Source organism: Gordionus sp. m RMFG-2023, chromosome 5 (genome assembly GCF_954871325.1).
Source record: "Gordionus sp. m RMFG-2023 chromosome 5, tfGorSpeb1-WG-v2, whole genome shotgun sequence".
Classification (NCBI taxonomy): Eukaryota; Metazoa; Nematomorpha; class Gordioida; order Chordodea; family Parachordodidae; genus Gordionus; species Gordionus sp. m RMFG-2023.
In genome coordinates, this window is record NC_088779.1 from 1,694,709 (window position 1) to 1,714,346 (window position 19,638).

General features: G+C 31.6%; 1 protein-coding gene across 1 annotated transcript; it reads left to right on the top strand.

Moving 5' to 3' along the window:
- Positions 1 to 6: 6 nt before the first annotated feature.
- LOC135929377 (rho GTPase-activating protein 18-like) lies at positions 7 to 16,989 on the top strand. Its single transcript, XM_065465926.1, has 10 exons — positions 7 to 103; positions 533 to 1,090; positions 1,227 to 1,304; positions 9,402 to 9,570; positions 10,520 to 10,602; positions 10,703 to 10,981; positions 13,639 to 13,704; positions 14,047 to 14,103; positions 14,592 to 14,766; positions 16,427 to 16,989. Exons 2-10 carry the CDS (start codon positions 611 to 613, stop codon positions 16,513 to 16,515), a joined length of 1,476 nt encoding a protein of 491 aa, XP_065321998.1. The 5' UTR covers positions 7 to 103; positions 533 to 610; the 3' UTR covers positions 16,516 to 16,989.
- Positions 16,990 to 19,638: the final 2,649 nt, after the last annotated feature.

Here is a 19,638-nt window from a genome sequence, read left to right on the forward strand (position 1 = left end):
TGAACGCGGACGAAATTCTAAGATCGAAGAGGATTCGGTGAAAGAAAGCTATAAGAATGGAAGGGGTTGTTGCTGCCACGAATCTCCTAATAACGTCAACAAAGTTTATAAATATACATATAATACGGTCTTTTTTTTTCTTCATCCTTAGTTTTGAACCTATTTGCCCCTGCATTAGGCTGGCTCAACCCAGTCCCAATGATTTCCTATTAATTTAGTAACTTTGTCCGAGAGTCGATTAAAATATTACCGTATTTCGCTGCGATTTTTTTTTCACAGGATTAAATCGCTAATTTTTTTTTTATATCATGCCGGGCTTTGTCAGGTCAGCATTTGAGTATCTTAGCTAATTTCTTTTTGAACCATTTCAGCCAGGATTGTATTACCCCATTCACGTTTTTAAATGATTTGCACTTTTATAACTTTTTTGCCTATAAATTTCACTAAAGTATTTAAGGCATCATTTTTCGATACTAATGAAAAATCTATTTATTTTTTTTTAATTTGTAACGTTCGTTTACTCTCTTTTTAGACGTCAAAACCCTTCAAAAAATCTCCTTCCTCCTCAAATTTTGAGCTTATTCTTCCGTTCCACCAACCGGACCTTCAAATGTGTCATTACAACGACCTTAGCCCCGAGGACCTGGCTGGCCTTCAAAGATTGGCCCTCATAGAGTTGACCATCATTTTTGATCGACACCGTTTACGCGTGTCTCACATCTCCGCCCACAAGCTGAAAGCGTTGAGGAGGAAAGAGAGGCAAGACAGGCTCAAATCCTCCAATAAGTGTCACATCGAATCTCCCTGCTGTTATCGCGATGATCAAGCTGAACGCGAAAATCAAAATAATAGAGATATTTATTCCGTGGCTGAAGCTCGGTTAAAACAGGGGGGTTTTAATGGCGGGCGACCTAATAATGGCACAAACCAGCCTCCCCTCGCGTATTCCAGTATACCGGCCGATGGCGGGATCAATAATGGCACCATGTTTCAATCTTATTTCGACAACGTGGGGTGTTGCCTGGAGGAAATCGTGGCCAAGGAAAGGAAGTTCGCACCATTGACGACCGTACCTTCCTTATTCGAATCGGTAATATATTTCGCCATTTTCTTTATATAAATGAGAAAAAGATGCATTAAAATGGAAATAAAAATTAACCATTTAAATGATACAAAAATAATCTTTCTTTAACCGGAAACACGTGATTATGATATGGCATTTCAAGATGATACGGTATTTGGAACAAAATGGAACCAAAGAGGAAGGCATATTCCGAGTGCCTGGCTCATTGCATCGAATAAAGGTTACCTTTCATTTAAAATTTTTATTGTATCATTTTGCACTTGTAAAGTGTCATTTAAAACTTTTTAAAAGGATCATTTGACAAACACCGAGGACTAGGAGGGTTAAATCTTATATACAAGATACGATTTCGGGTTTAGATTAATTTACAAGTCGCCATTTTAATAGGGATAGCCACGTGGGGGCCTTTTATTTTACCTCATCTGCCCAATTATAATCCCCTTTTTTCTCATTGGTTCTCCAAACTCTCGGTAGACGTCCATCAAAAAAATAATGTTCTATCGAATCAAATCGGCCAAAATAAATAATAGGTTTTTTTTTTCTAACCCTGTAAAATTGTTGGGAGGGTGGGGTGAGAGATAGACGGGGTTGTACTGGTCGGGATTTAACCGATTAATTTTTAGAACTAGCGGACTGGCACGACATTTTTAAACCAAAGGGGGGCGAACAGGGCGCGAGAATTCTCTTTCGACAAAACCATCGGTGGGTGTGCTCTTTGACGAGCTACAGCTGGCTCATCGCGGATCGCTAGCGTGAGTTTGTAATTTATGTGATTAACTTGAAAAGAGTTTTCCAAACGTTGCCAGTCTTATAATAAGAGATCTTCAAACGGGTTTCGGCCCAGGTCTAATATTTTTTAAAAAAAATTCGGACCGGGTGTGGTAGAGACTTTAGAAATTTTTTTAAATATATCTTAAATTTATCAATTTTATGTTTGAATTTTATTTATTGTATAAAAATAAAAAAAATATGTTATTTTATTTATAGAAACTTAGACGCCATAAGACACACATATCTTCTATTTTTAATAATTATTAATATTTTAAAACAATTTTAATTTCTATATTTAAAATAAATTTCGGGTTCGGGCCGGGCCGGTAAAACCTTTTTAAAAAAATTTCGGGCCGGGCCGGTTCGGGCTCGAATAATTACCGTTGCAGATCACTAATTCATAATACCTCTCTTTTTTCTTTTTCTTTTTAAAAAAAAAATTCTTTCAATTTTATATAATATTTTATTTTATTTTTTACCCTCGTTCCACATTTTATTTTAGTTTTAAATTTTGCGATACAAAGAAAGTTAAAGAGAGAAAATGAAAATTTAAACGAGATTATTTATTTTTTCCGATATTTCGCACGCGAAACGAAATTAAATTCGATAATCGCGTTAATTAAAAATAATTCTTTAAAAAAGGAAGATTAGAAACGGATTTGTGACGAGAAAGATATTTTACATTTTCTTTCTTTCTTTCATTAATTTTATTTATCGCTTTTCTTGTCTTCCTAGTGAAATTCGAAATATCAAAAAAAAAGAGTAATTTAAAACCATCCGAATAGGAGATTTTCATCGAAGATGGCAGACAGGAAGGTTTGGGAAAACTCAATTACGAATCGCGCCTTTTTTAGCGAAACCTAATAATCGAATTTCTATTATAAATTATATAATATAAAAATAACTTGTCTAAATAATTTTAATCCTCCACAGATACTTTTTTATGTAGCTCTATCCTAAGGTCGGCTTAATTCGAATACATATATTTGCTTTTTTTTGTATAAGCCTTGAAAAAGGTTGAATATTTTTCGCTTTTTTTCCCCACCTTTTTCTTCTTGATTTGGGTTTTGAAAGGATCTATTCTGTTTTTTTAAAGATTAAAACACGTGATAAATTTTTTTATTCTTATATCCGCGAATAAAAATTATTTTTTTTTGTACTGGCACCATTGTTAAACGTATTTTTTTAACAAAAAAATAAATATATTTCGAACCTGCGCGTAATTTCGGTTTTTATTCCTTCTTCCGGTTTATTTAATGCGAACTCCTTGTATTTCGGGAAAATATGCTTACTCGGGTTTTCAAATCCGGCCCGGTTTTTAAAGATTATATTATTTTACGATCAACTTCGGGTTCAGATATTTGTATCTATATAAAATGGGAGTAAAATTACTTTCTTAAAAGAGAAATCGACTGTTTATTTTGATTATTGATTTCCCTCAATTTCTTGTTTCATCCTAAAAATTCAAAATCATAAAAAAAAAGAGGAAAAATTGAAAAATTCAAAGGTTAAAAGCGGAAAAGAAACGAAGAGATATATGATATGGTTCATTATCTTGTTAATTTTTCTTTTCGCTTCGTAAAATGATTATGATATAAAACTAACAATAAAAAAAAATGCAAACATTTCCGTGAAAAAAGCGCTGAATGTAATTTTATCTTTTGATTTCTTTCTTTTTTTTCATTTCTTCTTTCTATTTTTTTAAAATTTTTTATTCCACTTTCATATTTAATTTCATTTTCTACGATCGTTAAAAAAAAATATTAAAATAGCAATATCTTTATGTGAGGTAAATGTAATTCATCGCATATTATATTATGATATAGAAATTTTTTATAAAAAAAAATTTTAAATAGTATTATTAACCCCATTAAATTAAATTTTAATTTTTTAATAAATTTTTTATATTTTTTTTGAAGTATCAAAGTAATTATTTTATTTTTATAACACCTCTTTATTTAAAAAATAATTAATTTTTTTTTAATTATGATTGGCAAATCTTTTTTGTTCTTTTTGACTTTCTCTTTTATTTCTTTTTTTTTTCCATTTTATTATTTCTTACCCTTTTTCTTTTTTGATTTTCTTTTTATATTTTTTATCTTTTTTTTTCTTTATCTTTCTTTTTTTCTTTCTATAATATGAAATTTAAATCTCCTGGTTCGCCTTATTATTTAAACTTAATTCTGTTTTAGCCTGAGGCGTAGCGGATTTCGTGTTAGGACACCCCAGCAAAAACGCGTATTCCTTTTGCCTAAATCTAATGGCCTCTTTTTTTTGTCTGTTCAAGTGGAAGTTATAATAAGCGGCCGAACAGATGATTATTTAGAAATAACTCGAACCGGGATCACGTGCCCAAACGCATTTTTGTTTGTTACTTCTTCTAAAATCTCTAACCCCCTTAGGCCAGATTAAAACTAAGCGCGAAATCTCCCATGTTTTTCGATCAAAACATATATTTGGCGCGAATCCCACGCAATTTTATAAAACCTAACATATTTGTTTTTACAGCATAAGAATTTATATTTAGTTAACTTAAAGTTTTCTTTAAAAATTTTGCATCTCAAAATCCATGTGTTCCCTCGCCAAAAAAAAATTAACTTGATTTTGCCTGACTTAAATACTTAACCTTTTAGCCGTTTAAGCCAATTTTTTTTAGCCGAAAACTATCATTTTGTCCTCGGGGGTTTTTCCACTGATATAAAATTAAAACGCCTCACTGTTAGCGGATTTTCTCCGGGAAGCGCCCGAAGTTTTAGCCGACATTTAGCCATTACCCGCGATGTACTGCATTCGTGAATATCCTAATAAAATAATAGTTAAAGTTGTGTTTAAAATGAAGCAAAATTTAAATATATTTTTTATATCTTAATAAAAAATAAATTCTTTATTTTTTATTTATAAATTTAAAAATCAAAAACATGAAAAAACTTTTGTCTTTTCGCGTCTTTCATTTTTCGTCTAAATGATTCGAATATATATATTTTTTATATATGAACCGGAATCATTTATTTTCTTTGTAATGTCGGTAAATAGTAGTAAGTAATAGTACACCTTAAAGACAAACATACTTATAGATAAAGTGTGTCATTTACATTAATACATTAATATATCAATCCTTTTTTTTTGTTATCTTCTTTTATACTCTCGGTAATGATACACCTAAACGCGCTTATAAAAATGGATATTTTCTAAATTAATGTACCATCAGTACCCCGTTCCGTTCTATACCATTTTTATTTTGTTATTATTTTAAACTTTACCCTTTTTTTTAGCATAAAAGAGAGGGGAGTGGGGTTGGAAGAAAGGAAAAATTAATGTAGTTTGATGAATTTTATTTTTTATGTAATCAAAGTCTAAAAAAAACAAAGTAATTGTAATTATTTATAATATTAATCAAATCACATTGTTATAACGGCGGTATTTGCTTAGAGTATTAATATGGGGAAAATTGTAGTTTTTTAAAAAAAAAAAATAAAAAACACAAAAAAAAACAGTAATTTATTTATTAAAAAATCATTATTTAAATTATTTTTTATAATAGATTACAATATTTTATTTTCCATATTATTTATCGGTTTTACGTTTCAAAAAAACTAAACTTGAGCCACATTTATAGTAAACGCGTTGTCTTCGAGCGTTGCGTTATTTAACGCGGTGTTTTATATCAGCTGATTCAGTTTTTTAAAAAACTTATTTAAAAGATAAAGCTAAAATAGGGATAATTTTATATAATATATATATTCAAAAAAAATACCTTTTTATCTAATTTCTCTCTTATTTTTTTTTATAATCGTATCGCAAACCCATTGCAACATATGTTTTTTCAAATTTTATCGTAGCGTTATCATCATGACGCTCCAAGAATTTATACCCATATTTATTGGCTTAATTTTTTTGTTAACAACGCTGAGTTAAATAACCGCGACGCTTGAAAATAACGCGTTTACTATGAGTGTGGCCCTAGTTACCCTTTTCCGTTCTCGTTCCATAATTTCCCCTCACTCCATGAGTAAATATTTCGGCGCGGTTCAACAAATTCTTAAGTTCACTAACTAACATTTTTCGATAGCTTGGGCCTTGTTATCTTTTTTTTTGCTCTGGCATTTTTCTTTTCCTGTTACGATGTGGTGACGAAGGAATAAGAAAATTAAATTGATTGATGGATTTGAAAAAAAAAGATGTAGTAAGTAGTAACTGACTCTTAGACTAAGGCCATATCCGAGATCAGATCTTTCTAGCGTTTGAAAAATTTAGCATTTTTGTAGGTTTTATATATTAAAATTAAAAAAATTGCAAATTATTAATACGGTAAAACTTGTCTAATTTGGGCTCCTGGTAATTCGAGTAACTCCCTAATTTGATCAAAATGTTGAGTTCCAATAGAATCCTTGCTACAAATAACTATGCATTATAAAATATACTTTGATAAATTGAACTTTTCTTAGTTGGACAAAAATCTTGGTCCCTTAGATAAGATTTACTGTATATAGTCATAACATAATATTATATAAGGGTAGTGAAATATTATATATATATATATTAGAGATATGCAAAAGTAGGTTCGGGTCGGACCTATTATTTTTTTAAAAATCCGGCCGGGTCGGGTCGGCTAAACTTTTTTAAAAAAAATTTGGGCCGGGCTTCAAAAACCGGTGCCGATTACCAATATATATATAAATAACATATTACTTTATGATCATAATATTAAAGATTATTCGGAATTATTAGCAAATTAGTAAGCAGACGATAAAGTAAGCAGACGATTAAAAAAAAAATTTTTTTTAAATCTGCCCATATTTTTTTGGAGGCGTTATTTTTGTAATGCGCGATTTTCGGTTTGTTATTTTTTTTTTACATTATGCTCTTAAAACTCTTTAAATATATGACTTAAGACTTATTTTAATAATTATAACTATCCATTGAGCCTAAATTTAGAATGCCTCTTAAGAATCGTAGGTGGTTGAGACCCTGGGGCGAGCTGGGCTTCGTCTACATGACAGGATATTCACTGGAAGCAACCCCAAAAAACCTATAACTACCCCCCCCCCCAGGTTAATTAATAGAAAAGTCTAGTTTGACCGTTAGTTAGACCTCCAGAAAGATAGCAACCCATTGGGACTGGCAAGCAGGTGGGTAACCGAACAAATTGCTAACCTTAAATTCATGAAAGCACAAAATAATATGAAACTAAATGATTATTGTGTCTAATGTATTTAGTAAGAATGATGTGATACCGATACGGAAGCCTGGCGGAAATAGCGACCCGAACAAGGTCATCAGAGACATACATAGAGGGTAATGTAGTGAGAGTTATGGGGAGCCATATCCTCTATAATTCCGGAAGTAATGATGGTTCTGATAAGAAAAAAGCAGTGAAAATTTCCTGAAGAGATCGACTACTCGCGTGCCGTTATCCGTTATCGGCCATATCTTTCGTACCATGTGTATTCCAAATAATTTCGTAGACTTCATTACCATAGCGCTACCGAACATATTGTGCCCGATATGCGAATTGAAATCGCCGGCTACAACATGCGGACGCTTGTCTGCCCTTTAGTTTAGACAGTGAATTATAAAATTCATTCTTATCACTCTCTGAGTCATTAATAGGGGCATGCACAGAGTATAGCTTGACCAGCGACCCAAAATGACTTACCGCTCTACTTGCTACGCGTGGTGAAACGGGAATGGACGTCACTTCCTCCTCCTTACGCTTCTCCACAAGAAAACCAACGCCTTCTTTCCTACCAGCACCATCATTACTTCCGGAATTATAGAGGATATGGCTCCCCATATCTCTGACTACATTGCCCTCTATGTATGTCTCTTGCGGACATAAGACGATCACGCCCTGGCGCTGCACCTTGAAAACTGAGTCAAGAAGACGTTGGGGGTCATTTACCCCTCTCACGCTCTAAGAACTTAATTTCAGCACGGCCTTGTTCGGGCCGCAACTTTCGCCAGGCTTCCGTATCTGTATCACATTATTCTTACGTAATATATTAGAGACAATAATCTTATTTGGTTTCATTATATTTTTGTGATTTCATGAATTTTGGAGGTTAGCAGTTTGTTCGGTCCGCTTCCTTTCTCGCGGTCTAACTAACCCAAAAAACTAGACCTCGCCATCCTTTTTTTTAAAAAAATTATGATGGCACTACTCCCTTTATTTATATACTTACTAACTATCAAAAAAATTGTGAATGTTATTGAGTTATTATTATTTAGATCATGAATTATATTTTAAAAAGAAAAACCTTCCGCATTTAACAATGAACGCATTATTATAGTATATATTTATTGTTTGGTGAATATGAGTTATGCTGGTAGGAATGTCTCAAAAAAAGATGGCTGAAATTTATCCAGAAAATAAATTTTTATCCGAATTTGATTTGGTTTATGTTTAAAACAATATCATTTTATTTATAATAAGTCTTTTAATTAAAAAGTACTAAATAACTTCGCACAACAAATATTTTTATTTTCCCTTAAAAATTTAATAGATAACCCCCCCCCCCCCAACTAAATAAATTTATTCTACGTCCTAGCTTACCCTCTTAAACCCCCCTTAAATTTGGAATTTATCTACTCTTGGGATAAGTTTACCGGTGATGACAAGTGTTAGATATATATATTTAAATTAAGAGTCACATGATTCATTATTTTATCCAATTTACCCGTATAATATCGATGATGAGTTATTGAATGTTCATTATTTATTTATTTTCTTTGCAATATAGAAAATCGACAGTTTCCTGTTTAAAACAAAATATACAGTAAAACATCGTTTACCTTTATAAACGTTGCCGCGTTATAACACGCTTCCGCTTTTAGAATTTTTATAGGAAATATTCTTGTTCCCCTTCCTGAGAAATGTTTTAGCGGATTATTTTTTTTTAGGGGCTACCTCTTCAAAGCCAATTTACTCTTTTTTTACGCAGAAATGTAATAAGGTATAATTTTGAGGTCTGCGACGGACGGGTTAAAAACCGAACGCCCGACCGCGTATTGTTTGAAAAAAATTTGACCCTCCCGCTGACCCGCTCAGTGTTTCAGGTTTTCTAGCCTGCTCGCACATTCTGCTGGCGTGAGCCTGCTAAACACAAGCCCATCGCAGTAACTTATAAAAACTGCGCGCGTACCAAAAGGATTGGACACGAGGTTAAGATAAAATAATATTACTTAAATGATTTGGCATTCATTTTATCAGGAATTCTCCGAGAAATATTGGCCATTTATATGCCCGTCAGATTCCGGATTTAAATCCCTTCCATATTCCTCAATTTAACGTTTGATAATTTTCCCAACCCGATTCGACTTTTTAAATAATGTTTCTCGGGAATTTTATATTAAACGATTTCGCGGGGAAAATCGAAAATTGAGAGAAGCGAATGCCTCTTCTAAATGATGACCTTTTATAATTCCGGGTCGAATCACTACCTATTCGAATTGCGGTCGGGCCGGTTTCTTTTTAAAACCGAGTCCTTGACTCTTTATATCGTGCGTGGATACAATAAAAATGCAATATACACTCAATTTATTATAGAGCTTGATAAAAGCCATCAACGATAATCGCCAAATCGATTTCTCCCAATTTTTCCGGCTAAACAACTCGGCGGCCAACGATATAGCGGCTTTGCTGAAAATGTACTTGAGAGAATTACCCGAACCTTTACTCACCAGGAAACACGTCCTCAATTTCTCCCAGATATCCAGTTTAGTTTTTATATTTAAACAAACGTATTCCAATCGTTGCGGGAAAGCTTATAAGAACTGTATTATTTACTGTAAACTTTTACCAACCACCATATAATACCACTTACGTACCTAAGATTCATTCATTTAAATGCTTATCAAAATTTAAATCAGCTGGCGACGCCATTTTGGGTTATCTTATAAAAAATAGATTTTTATCGGAAAAAAATTATTTCGAAGACGGGCCGGGTAAGTTGGGTTAAACGTTTTTTGGGTTAGGCCGGAAATAACATGCGCAAAATATCTTTTACTGTTCGGTCTTTCTTCTTCGTAAATAATTATTACCAGCCGGTCGGACAAATTCTAAAAAAATGTTTTAGGGGCCAGATCTTTTTATAATCTTCACTTGCTTCGGACGACCTTTAGTATAGATGGCTTTTTAAAAAAATCGGAAAATACCCCTAATTCGTTTAAGATAATGAAATCATTCATTCACTTATAAAAGCGGGTCGGGGGGGGGGGGGGGGGGGATTATTTTCTTGTATATGTTCTCATTACATGTGTTTGAACTTCAGTGACAGTTTTAGATTTTCCGGTACACTTCCCTTTAGACGCTGCAACTTAGAACGGTACTAAATTGAAAGCCTTTTAAACGCGGCGTTTAATGAAACGTAACATGGTTGATTAATACTTCACTCCATCATCTACCACTTTACTCCCGGATGTTTAAATGTTTTAAAAATTTGCTGTTTTTGATCCGAGTTCCTGAAAGAAAAATTTAGACATTTTCTAAAAAGGAATTGAAAAATTGTTAAAATTTCTAATTAAATATAGTATTCTGACATTACCTTTTAACGCGTCATTTTCTAAACTTCAAAATTGTATCAAAATTTTGAAGTTAATCATTTATGAAAGTGAAACAAATTTTTTATTATTTGTAAACAAATTTTTTTATTTTATTTTATCTAGAAATTTCTGCGTTGGAAGACCGAATTAAAGCTCTAAACTATTTGATAATTCTTTTACCCGACGTCAACAATCGGACTCTTAGAGTAAAACTTTCATAAAATCGAAATTTTTTTCTATCATACGCCCCCCCCCTCAACTTATTTCGTCGTTTTTATTTGTTTTTCAAAAAAAAATAAATATCAGATGTTAATACGATTTCTGAATCGGATATCTTTGCATCAAAATCAAAACAAAATGACGACCGATAATATAGCTACCATCATGGCGCCCAACATATTTCCGGAAGAAGTGCTGTCATCTTTCTCCGACCCCTCTTCGATGAAAGTAATCGCCTCGAATCATAATAATGGCAAGGGCGACCAAGTTGTGCAGGGCCGGAGAAGGAGGAGACAACTTGACCAGGCTATGCGATCCTGTAACATCATCAAATCCATGCTAACCTACGAACACCAACTTTGGATGGTTAAATAACTTTATTATACATAAATTTCTTCTCTTCTCTTCTTTCTTTCTTTCTTTCATTCTTTCTTTCTTTCTTTCTGAAAGAAAGAGAAAAAATGTCCAAGTTGGGTCTTAAGTGCAGAGGATATAGATAAACATCGCGTTATATATAAGATGCCAGAAATATACATATAAATAGGGCTAAAGCTGTGGGGTGAGGGTAGGGTAAGATAAATTGCGTCATCAGAATTGGGGGGGGGGGGGGGGGTAATTCGAAAATTATGTAAAGAGATAACCACACACCCCCCCCCCCGCCACAACTTGTAGAATTCATCTAAGGTAACGAGAGATGGAATATGAATTCCCCTATTTAAATTGCGGAAATGTTACTTCATTTAAATTATTTTTTATTTTTTATCTCTCAATTTTAAGAGTATCTCCTCCGATGGCGATGCTCTGTAATTAATTTTCGATGATACATTTTTTTTTTGTTTCTCTTCATTTTATTCCTTTTTAAGTCTGTGTGTCCTATATATATTGGAAAATAAAAAACCAAAAAAAAACATATTCAAAAAAACCAAAAAACAACGAGAATAAAAATTAAAATTACCCAAATAAATAAATTTTGGAAAAAAAAAAATTTTTATTCAAATTTATTTATTTATATAATTTCTTTCTTTTTTAAAAAAAAAAAATTTTTGTAAATGGCGAAAAATGATGACACTATTTAAATTTATTTATATTTTTTATATTTAGGAACACAGCCTAAAATAAACGTAAAAGAAAAAATTAGTTACGAATTCTTTTAAATGCACGAACAATCAATCAATCAATTTTTTCTAAATTAATACATCTGTCAAAAAAAAATTTTATTTTATTTTATTATATCAAAATACGAGTACATATAAAAAATATGTAAAAAAAGGTTGTATAATACTAAAATAAAAATATGTATTCTAATGTATATTACATCATTTTTTATAATGATAACATCCCCTTTGTAATGGTTTAATATAACTATATCTAATATTTAGAGATTTGATTTTTTTTAAAAAAATATTATGAATTAATTAGATAAAAAAACTATTTCGTATTATGAACTAAGATTAACTATATCCTCTTATGAAAGAGTAGACACATCTATACTATAACAAAATTTAATAAAATTTTGTCCGCCAGTTGGCGTTAAATGCTCATAATAATTTTTAAAATGTTCTTTTCAAAAAAAAAATTTGGATTGGAAATCAGTCGTTTTTTTAAAAAAAAATATTTGGGTGTAATTAAAATTTGCAAAGTTTAAATATAAATTATTGGCTTCTTTGAATTTTCAATTAGAGCACCAAGTTTAGATAGCGCACTTGCGATATACCCTTTTGGCTGCCATATTGATCTTTTTTTTCATGGTTGGTGAGATGTGTAAAACTTTCCTCTTTAAAAAAAATATTTGCATTTCACATATTGGCGGTCTAAATCCCGAATGAAATTAACTTACGAGCTACCTATTGTTGGCTGACATGTTTTTAGGTCAAAACATTGAAATTTGATTGCTCAGTTTTACCATTATGGGCCGTTAGAACTATAGATTTGAAAGATGCACTCTATGCTCCCCTGGTCATATTTGATTTACGCTACGACTATTATAAGAATCTTCTCGCGCTGAGCGTTGTATAAATTGAGCGATTTGGTCATTTAAAACGATAAATGTATGTAGAAATATATGGTGGGTAGTTTAAAATATGTTATCTATACACCTATATTACTTTTAAAAAATACGTAAACTATTCGATATTAATTACAACGAACACAATTTAATGAGTACCCGATAACATTTAATATGCAATGCCAACGCTCGAAATATCCAAGGATGAATTTAAGATGATTATTTCGCAACGTTCGACTTTTGGCTCGATAAATCTTTTATTTTACCCTTACGCACTAGAATGTTCTTCAGTTCTTTAAATCCAAAGAATACGATTTGAAACGGAAATGTAGTCCCAGCAGCATATATCGAAAACCCCATATCTGAATTTCAGACAATTTTGCCTTAGAACTGTTGAAGTTACTTTTGATTTGTATAGTTTTTTTTTATTATAAAAAAATAATTACACAAAAGTTTATGGCGGAAATTGCCTAAAATTTATAGGGTTTATTCTACAAAAAGCTGGGATACATTTTCGGTCAAATCAGATGTTTCAGATTTTAAAAATTCTCTTTCAAGTAAACCATAAAATTAAGAGATTCCGAATCTCAAACTCTTTTTGAAATCTTGCAAAAATATTAAAATCTAACCGTTCGGTAGATTTCGCCGGGAAATAAAAACTGTTATTGCGCATGCGTGAATCGGTATTGTGGGGGGGGGTCCGTCTATTTATAAAAAATTAAGTGATTTTCGCCCTCCGCCTACTAGTTCCCGTTAAACGGTTCGATTTTTACCGATTCTAAAATTAAGATTTTCGCCAAAATAAATAAAACGCGCGCCCTCGAGATTTCTTTTAATAGATGTCCAAACCTCTGCCGTCTATGAGCAAAATCTTCGGGCTCGCGTAATATTTTGGCCATATTGGATTTATCCGTTTTTTAACGATTCGAGACGTTTTGGCACAACTACCTTACTCTCTACCCCACCCCCCACCCCTCAAATATATATATCTACTAATAACTTTTTATAAATTTAAAAGGTACCCGATGAATTATTAAATCAACATCGTCTCATCAACGACACCAAAAATCGAAAGAACAAAAGGGTAAATCATATTATTTATCTTTTTAAAGTTTCGACTATAACGGCGCACCTTCTAAAACTAAGTGAGTACCACCTGATCGGTTGATATCGGTTACCGATCGGTTTCGATTTGATATCGTTATCGGATCCGATTGTCCACTCAGTTTATATTTTTTTTATAAAAGAATACTAAATTTATACGCCGTCACATTTTTTTTATCCCGCTTTTGGTGTTTTTTAAAATTTCGAGAAAAGGATGAATGAATTAATGAAAATATTATAAAACGCGCCATTACTGATTTTAACCTTTTGTACATAATAATTTATTTATTTATTATTTATAAAAAAAAAAAAATTATTCCAGAAGAATCCCTCAGACTATCATGCAGCTCTAACTAACAAAATCTTCGATTTCAATCAGGTAATAATATTTATTATATGGGGAAAAAAAAAAGGTTTTAGTAATTTTCATTGGATCCCCTTTATTCACGAGGTATGTGCTTCGTTTATAGTAACTGTGATGAAGCTTAGGCGATGAGTATCGCTAAGCGATATCGCGGCTGTAATTATCCTAGCATTCGTCTCATCGGAACGCTCAACGCCATTTATAAATGCATTCTACATATTACGACGGAGAGCGTTATCGTTGTCGCCAAAAAAAATGGCTTTTAGTCTTTTGTATATTTTTTTGGACTAGCTACTGTGACTTTTTATCCCAATCGGATTCTTCATCCACCCAGATACCAAACTCCCAAGGAGGGGGGGGGGATTAAAAACATGTGATTTTTTTTGGTTTTGAATTTAACCGCTAATTTCATATGAATTTACAAATTTATTTTAAAACCACCCTTTTGGACTAAACGATATTATTAAACCTATATTTTGTAAATTTAAAAAAAAAATGTTTAGGAGATGATTGACATCGAGATTTCTATCGAATTGATGGGCCAAAATTTTCGAAAAATAATAACCACTCCCATAAACCATTCCACCGCCATTAAGGACGTGGTTGGAAATTGCAAGAAATTTCTCAATATGGATTCCTGGAGAAGGATCGGACTTTTCGAGACTGGGGGGAATATAGGTTAATAAAAAAAAAATTTCAGCTGTTAGAATACAACTTGAAGGACACCAAGTAAAGAAGATGAAGAATTTCTTTTGACTAAAATTCTTTGCTTTCCGCTAACCTGTGCCTCATTTTTTTAGACCTAACACCTAAGGATATTTTTTTTTACAGTTGCCAATAAAGACAATTTATTTTAGCATAGGACTGTTCCATAAAATTCAAATGTAGCTAACTAAAAGTAAATGTTTTAAAAAAAAAAGCGCGTTTTTTTTAAATTTGATTTTACCGGAAGTGTATTCCATCATGTTCACGTGATACTTGACTGTAAGCCTATCGCCCATTTCTCTAAATGACAGCGGTGCTATGATATGACTCTCCAATCCCATCTAATTGGGAGTTAAGAAATTGAGGGTAACCTAAGAGTGATTTCTACAAATTTTTAGGCAGCCTGCTGTTACCCGTGTGCGCAAAGGGCAGAGCCGCTTGCTTATACGCCTACGGGAGAATAAGAAGGTAGAAACATGCCCGTACCTATATTAATAAAGTTTTGATATATTGAGGGATGTAGTGGCTATATTTTATGTTTACTAGGTAATAAGGGGATAGTAATTAAGGTGTTAACCATGTGTCTGAAGGAATAAAAGTGGCCCCTCCTGGATTTATGTACATCTGTTTTAGTGTAGGTAGTTTTTTTAACAGAAATTTTGTTATTCATCATTATAAACTGATTTTATTAAGTTTAAGTTTAGACACAGTACATCTCTTATTGATTTGTTCAGCCAACAGGATTTGTATTTTCGGTATGTTTTCCCTTTGTATGACTGCTGTTTTATCAGGGCTTCGTACACTATATTTTGTTTGTATTTCGAATCACGTTCCCGTTATGTTGTATCCCTTTGTGGGGTTGACTAGACCGGGGTGTGTTTAAAGATCCTCCATAGTTTGGCGTTCGAAATTATTTTGGGGTAGATGTACCCATCGAGTTGTCGGAGACATCGATTTATGAACACCTGTTATATTTTTTGAGTGTTGTTAACGTTCCAACTGTCGCTGCCATGGAGGACTGGGATAATCGCAGAATTGAATATTCGCAGCTGGTCTAGCCTCTTATTTTTCAATTTGTATCGCCTTTGTTTGTCTATCATAATTCCGAGATATTTAAAACTGATTACCATTTGTAGCCCTTTTGAGTCAAGGTGTGCTTTGGGGGCTGGCGTATTCGTGAAATCGGCGCGTTTACGTTTATTTTCTGGATTAAATATCGAAGTTAGCCCTTTTTAAAAAAATCGGCCCAAATCGAAAAGTTTAACAACACTTATTCCTCTGAATTATTTTATATTTTTTTAAAAAAATAACGAATTCGAACCGAATAGATTGATAGATAATTTTATTTATCGTTCGTATTAACGAATGGTTTTAAGGGTTCGTATTAACGAATGATTTAAAGGGTTCGTATTAACAAATGGTTTTGAGGGTTCGTTTCGGTTCGATACGCTACCCAACCCCCAACTGAAATGCCTTCTAATATGAAAATCAAACCGTTTATATTTTTTTTTGATCAAACATTTTATTTGTCAGTTATAATTTAAGAATTTTTAAAATATCCAATAGGAAGAAGGAAAGGATTTTGTGGGAACGTTCATTGTTTCATAATTATTGTATTTTTTTAAAAAAAAAGGTGAACGATACTTAAATCAAAATTTAGTATTGGTCAACGTCATGAAATCCAATCCGACTTGCAACTTAGTTCTCAAGGAAATCAAATAATCATATGTGCAAGATTTTTTCGGAATGCTGATTTTCTAAAGACGCTTGTCTTCTAACTTTCGTTGGACAGTTCGTATCTTAATATTTTATTGTTTGACAAATAGAAGTTAATCAGCCGATTTTGGACACACTTTTTTTTACGCCAAAAAAATTTTTTTTTTAATAAAACTCTTAAAATTTAGAGAGAAAAAAAAAGATCTCTTCACTCTGTTTTATTTTGATAGGTGACACTCACTCGGGATGAGGCTAATTTCGATTAAAAGACGTTCGATTTGAAAATTAGAAAAAATTTTAGATATATTTATCGCGATTTTATTTTTTCGATATATAGCCAATTTATTTTATTTTTTTTTAAATTAATTTTAAATCTCAGAAATTATTATTTTTTTTATATATAATGTAAGGCTGTTTTTATTTAAATCCAATGCACCTCATATATATTTTATGTAAAATTTAGGATCGATCTTAAATCATAATCCTTTTTTTTCCGACTCCGCACTTAAAAAAATTATTTTACGTGGTCAATTTTCTCAGTCTTTATTTTATATTTTTTTAAATATATATATATATATATATATACAAAATTTTATTAGCATTAAAAAATAATATAATAAATGATTTATTTTTTTTAAATTAATCGACTCGTATAACTTAACTAGATGAGGAAAATAATTAATCCGGCTTTTCGGCGAGGGTTGGGAAATTCGTACAATCTTTCTTTTTTTATGGAACGAGCCGGAAACCCGTTATAAAAATCAGGGTCCTGAGAGCTACCATTACGGACCGGATTTTAAAAAAAAAATTCGACCCGGCCTAGCCCGTGTTTCGTATATATATACACCTATTCGGCTTTTTACGGATCGTGTTTTTTTTTAGCTAATATTATAAAATCCATAACTTTTATAATTCTTAATCTCCCCATTTGTCGTAAAAGAGGTGAGTTTAGAATCACCACCACTTTCTATTCCACTTGGTCGATGGTGATTCCCTTATTTACTGTTCCTCTTGTAATATAATATAGTCCTTTATATAAGTGTCAATCATTTCGCGCTCTCTCCCTGGCGACATGCGTAATTGCCTGAATTTGCGGACAGAGCAGAAGAGAAAATAAAACGATACTTATCTAATAATGAATGTTGTGCGTATCTGTTGCTTTTAAAATTTGATTTGCATATCAAATAAAATGGCGATTAGTTGAATAATTAATTTTGAAAAATACTTTTTAAGGGGTAGAAATAAAACGGAAATGCGAATAAGTGAATGAATGTGATACATATTTTTATTTTTATCAGGGACCTGCAGAAGTTCCATTGCACAACCCGGTCCTGATTTTTTTTAGGCCCGACCCGTGTACCCGAGCCGGGTTTAGAATCAGGTGTGCAGGTCTCTGATAAAATTCGTAACCGGCCAGCTCGGGTGAGGTAATCGACGAAGGTTTAGAAAAATGAAAAAAAAATAGTTTTTTAAACAAATTGAATACTCGTTATCTTTGTTGTTCATTTTATTATTTCTTTTTTTTTTGACGAATTTTTATTACTCGTTTTATCCAGCATTCACATATTCGTTGCAATGTGTGAATGCGTGGTTCGACTCTCATTCGTCGATAGCGCAAATTCGTGGCGGAGAATACAAAAAACGACAAAAAACGCGGCGTTTTTTGTATAATTCGCCGCGAATTTGCGATAACAAATGAGGGTGAAAATATACTTCATCGAAATTATTTGGAATGGCATATTGGTTTAGTTAGTGCGGCGTATACATTTATTATTATTTAAGATGTTACTCGATTATAAAACAAATACACAATCAAAAACAATGTTACATGAACTAATAGTTATTTCTATCTATGATAGTTAAAAAAAAAATTCAGAATCTATAACTTGTTAATGTTATAATACGATTTATTAAATGTCATCATTTATTCGAGAGATGATTACGACAAGCACCTTCTCTACATTGAAGAAAGATGCCTAAATTTGCTGAATACTCTTGTTGTAGCCAAAAAAAAAAACTTTAAATAATTAATTAGAGAAAGAAAATTATTTAATTTTTTTAAGACAAATCACAAAATTTATTATTATAATAATAACCTCTTCTCAACCCCCACGTTAATAATGATCGCATTTTTCGAAATTATTTTGTGTTAAATGGCAATTCAATATTTTTTTTTATCCAGAAAAATATATTACGCCAACTTGAAGATTTTCTAGTAGATTGGAACAAAGGTTTGGACATCCATTAGCAAAATCTCAAGGCTTGTGCAAGATTTTTCTAGCTAAAATAATAGTTAGCCGTTTTTAAAAATCGGCCCAAATCGATACACTTAAACTTACACAATATTTCCACGTTTCTCTCCTTTCAGTTAGTGTTGTTAAAATACCTAAGTTTGACCATCTCAATTATGGCCTAAGTCTGGCCTTTTAGCCTAAAAATTTGAACTAAGCCACCAAGTTGAGAGTTCCGACTCGAAGATTGATTGGAATATTTTTGGTTAATTTGACTAAAGTTAGGTAGTTTAAAGCAAACAACACTACTTTCAGATAAATTTCGAAATATTTCGATAATTGTTCATATATATTTTTAAAAAAAATACATATATTTAATAATTATTGGTGCTATAAATAAAAAATAAATAAATAAATTCGGTTTTTATAACAAATAAAAAAAATGAAGAAAGAATATTAAAATTCCGAAAATTTAATAATTTTCATCACCGTTCGTATAAGATTTAAGATTCTATTTTATTTTTATTTTTTAAATGGACGTTTTATTTTTTTGGTATGTATAACTGAGAAGATGGATTGGATTGGGATGAATAATTTTACGATATATTTTTACATTTATACAAAAAATAAATATATTTATTTTTTGTGAAAGATGTCAAATTGTGTTTTTTTAAAAAAATGTGGAAATTTTTAAACGAGAAAAATTATATTTTTCGAAAAAAAAAAATGAAATTTGACAAATTTTTACTTTATATAACTTAAATAATCATTTTAAAAAAATGAGTTATGTTATAAGATTCGAAGATTTATTCGTGGACACATCAGCACCTAAAATTTTAAGCGATGGATATAAATTTGTCGGAAATATAATTCATTTTTTTTAAAAAAAAAAAAAAAA

What these genes read in the sequence shown, in the direction of transcription:
- LOC135929377 (XM_065465926.1), top strand. Translation starts at nt 611, where the DNA reads ATGTGTCATTACAACGACCTTAGCCCCGAGGACCTGGCTGGCCTTCAA. An exon ending in CAATTTCTCCCAGATATCCA is followed by an intron (nt 9,571 to 10,519) that starts GTTTAGTTTTTA and finishes TATTTTATCTAG; the next exon opens with AAATTTCTGCGTTGGAAGAC. An exon ending in AAATCTTCGATTTCAATCAG is followed by an intron (nt 14,104 to 14,591) that starts GTAATAATATTT and finishes AAAAATGTTTAG; the next exon opens with GAGATGATTGACATCGAGAT.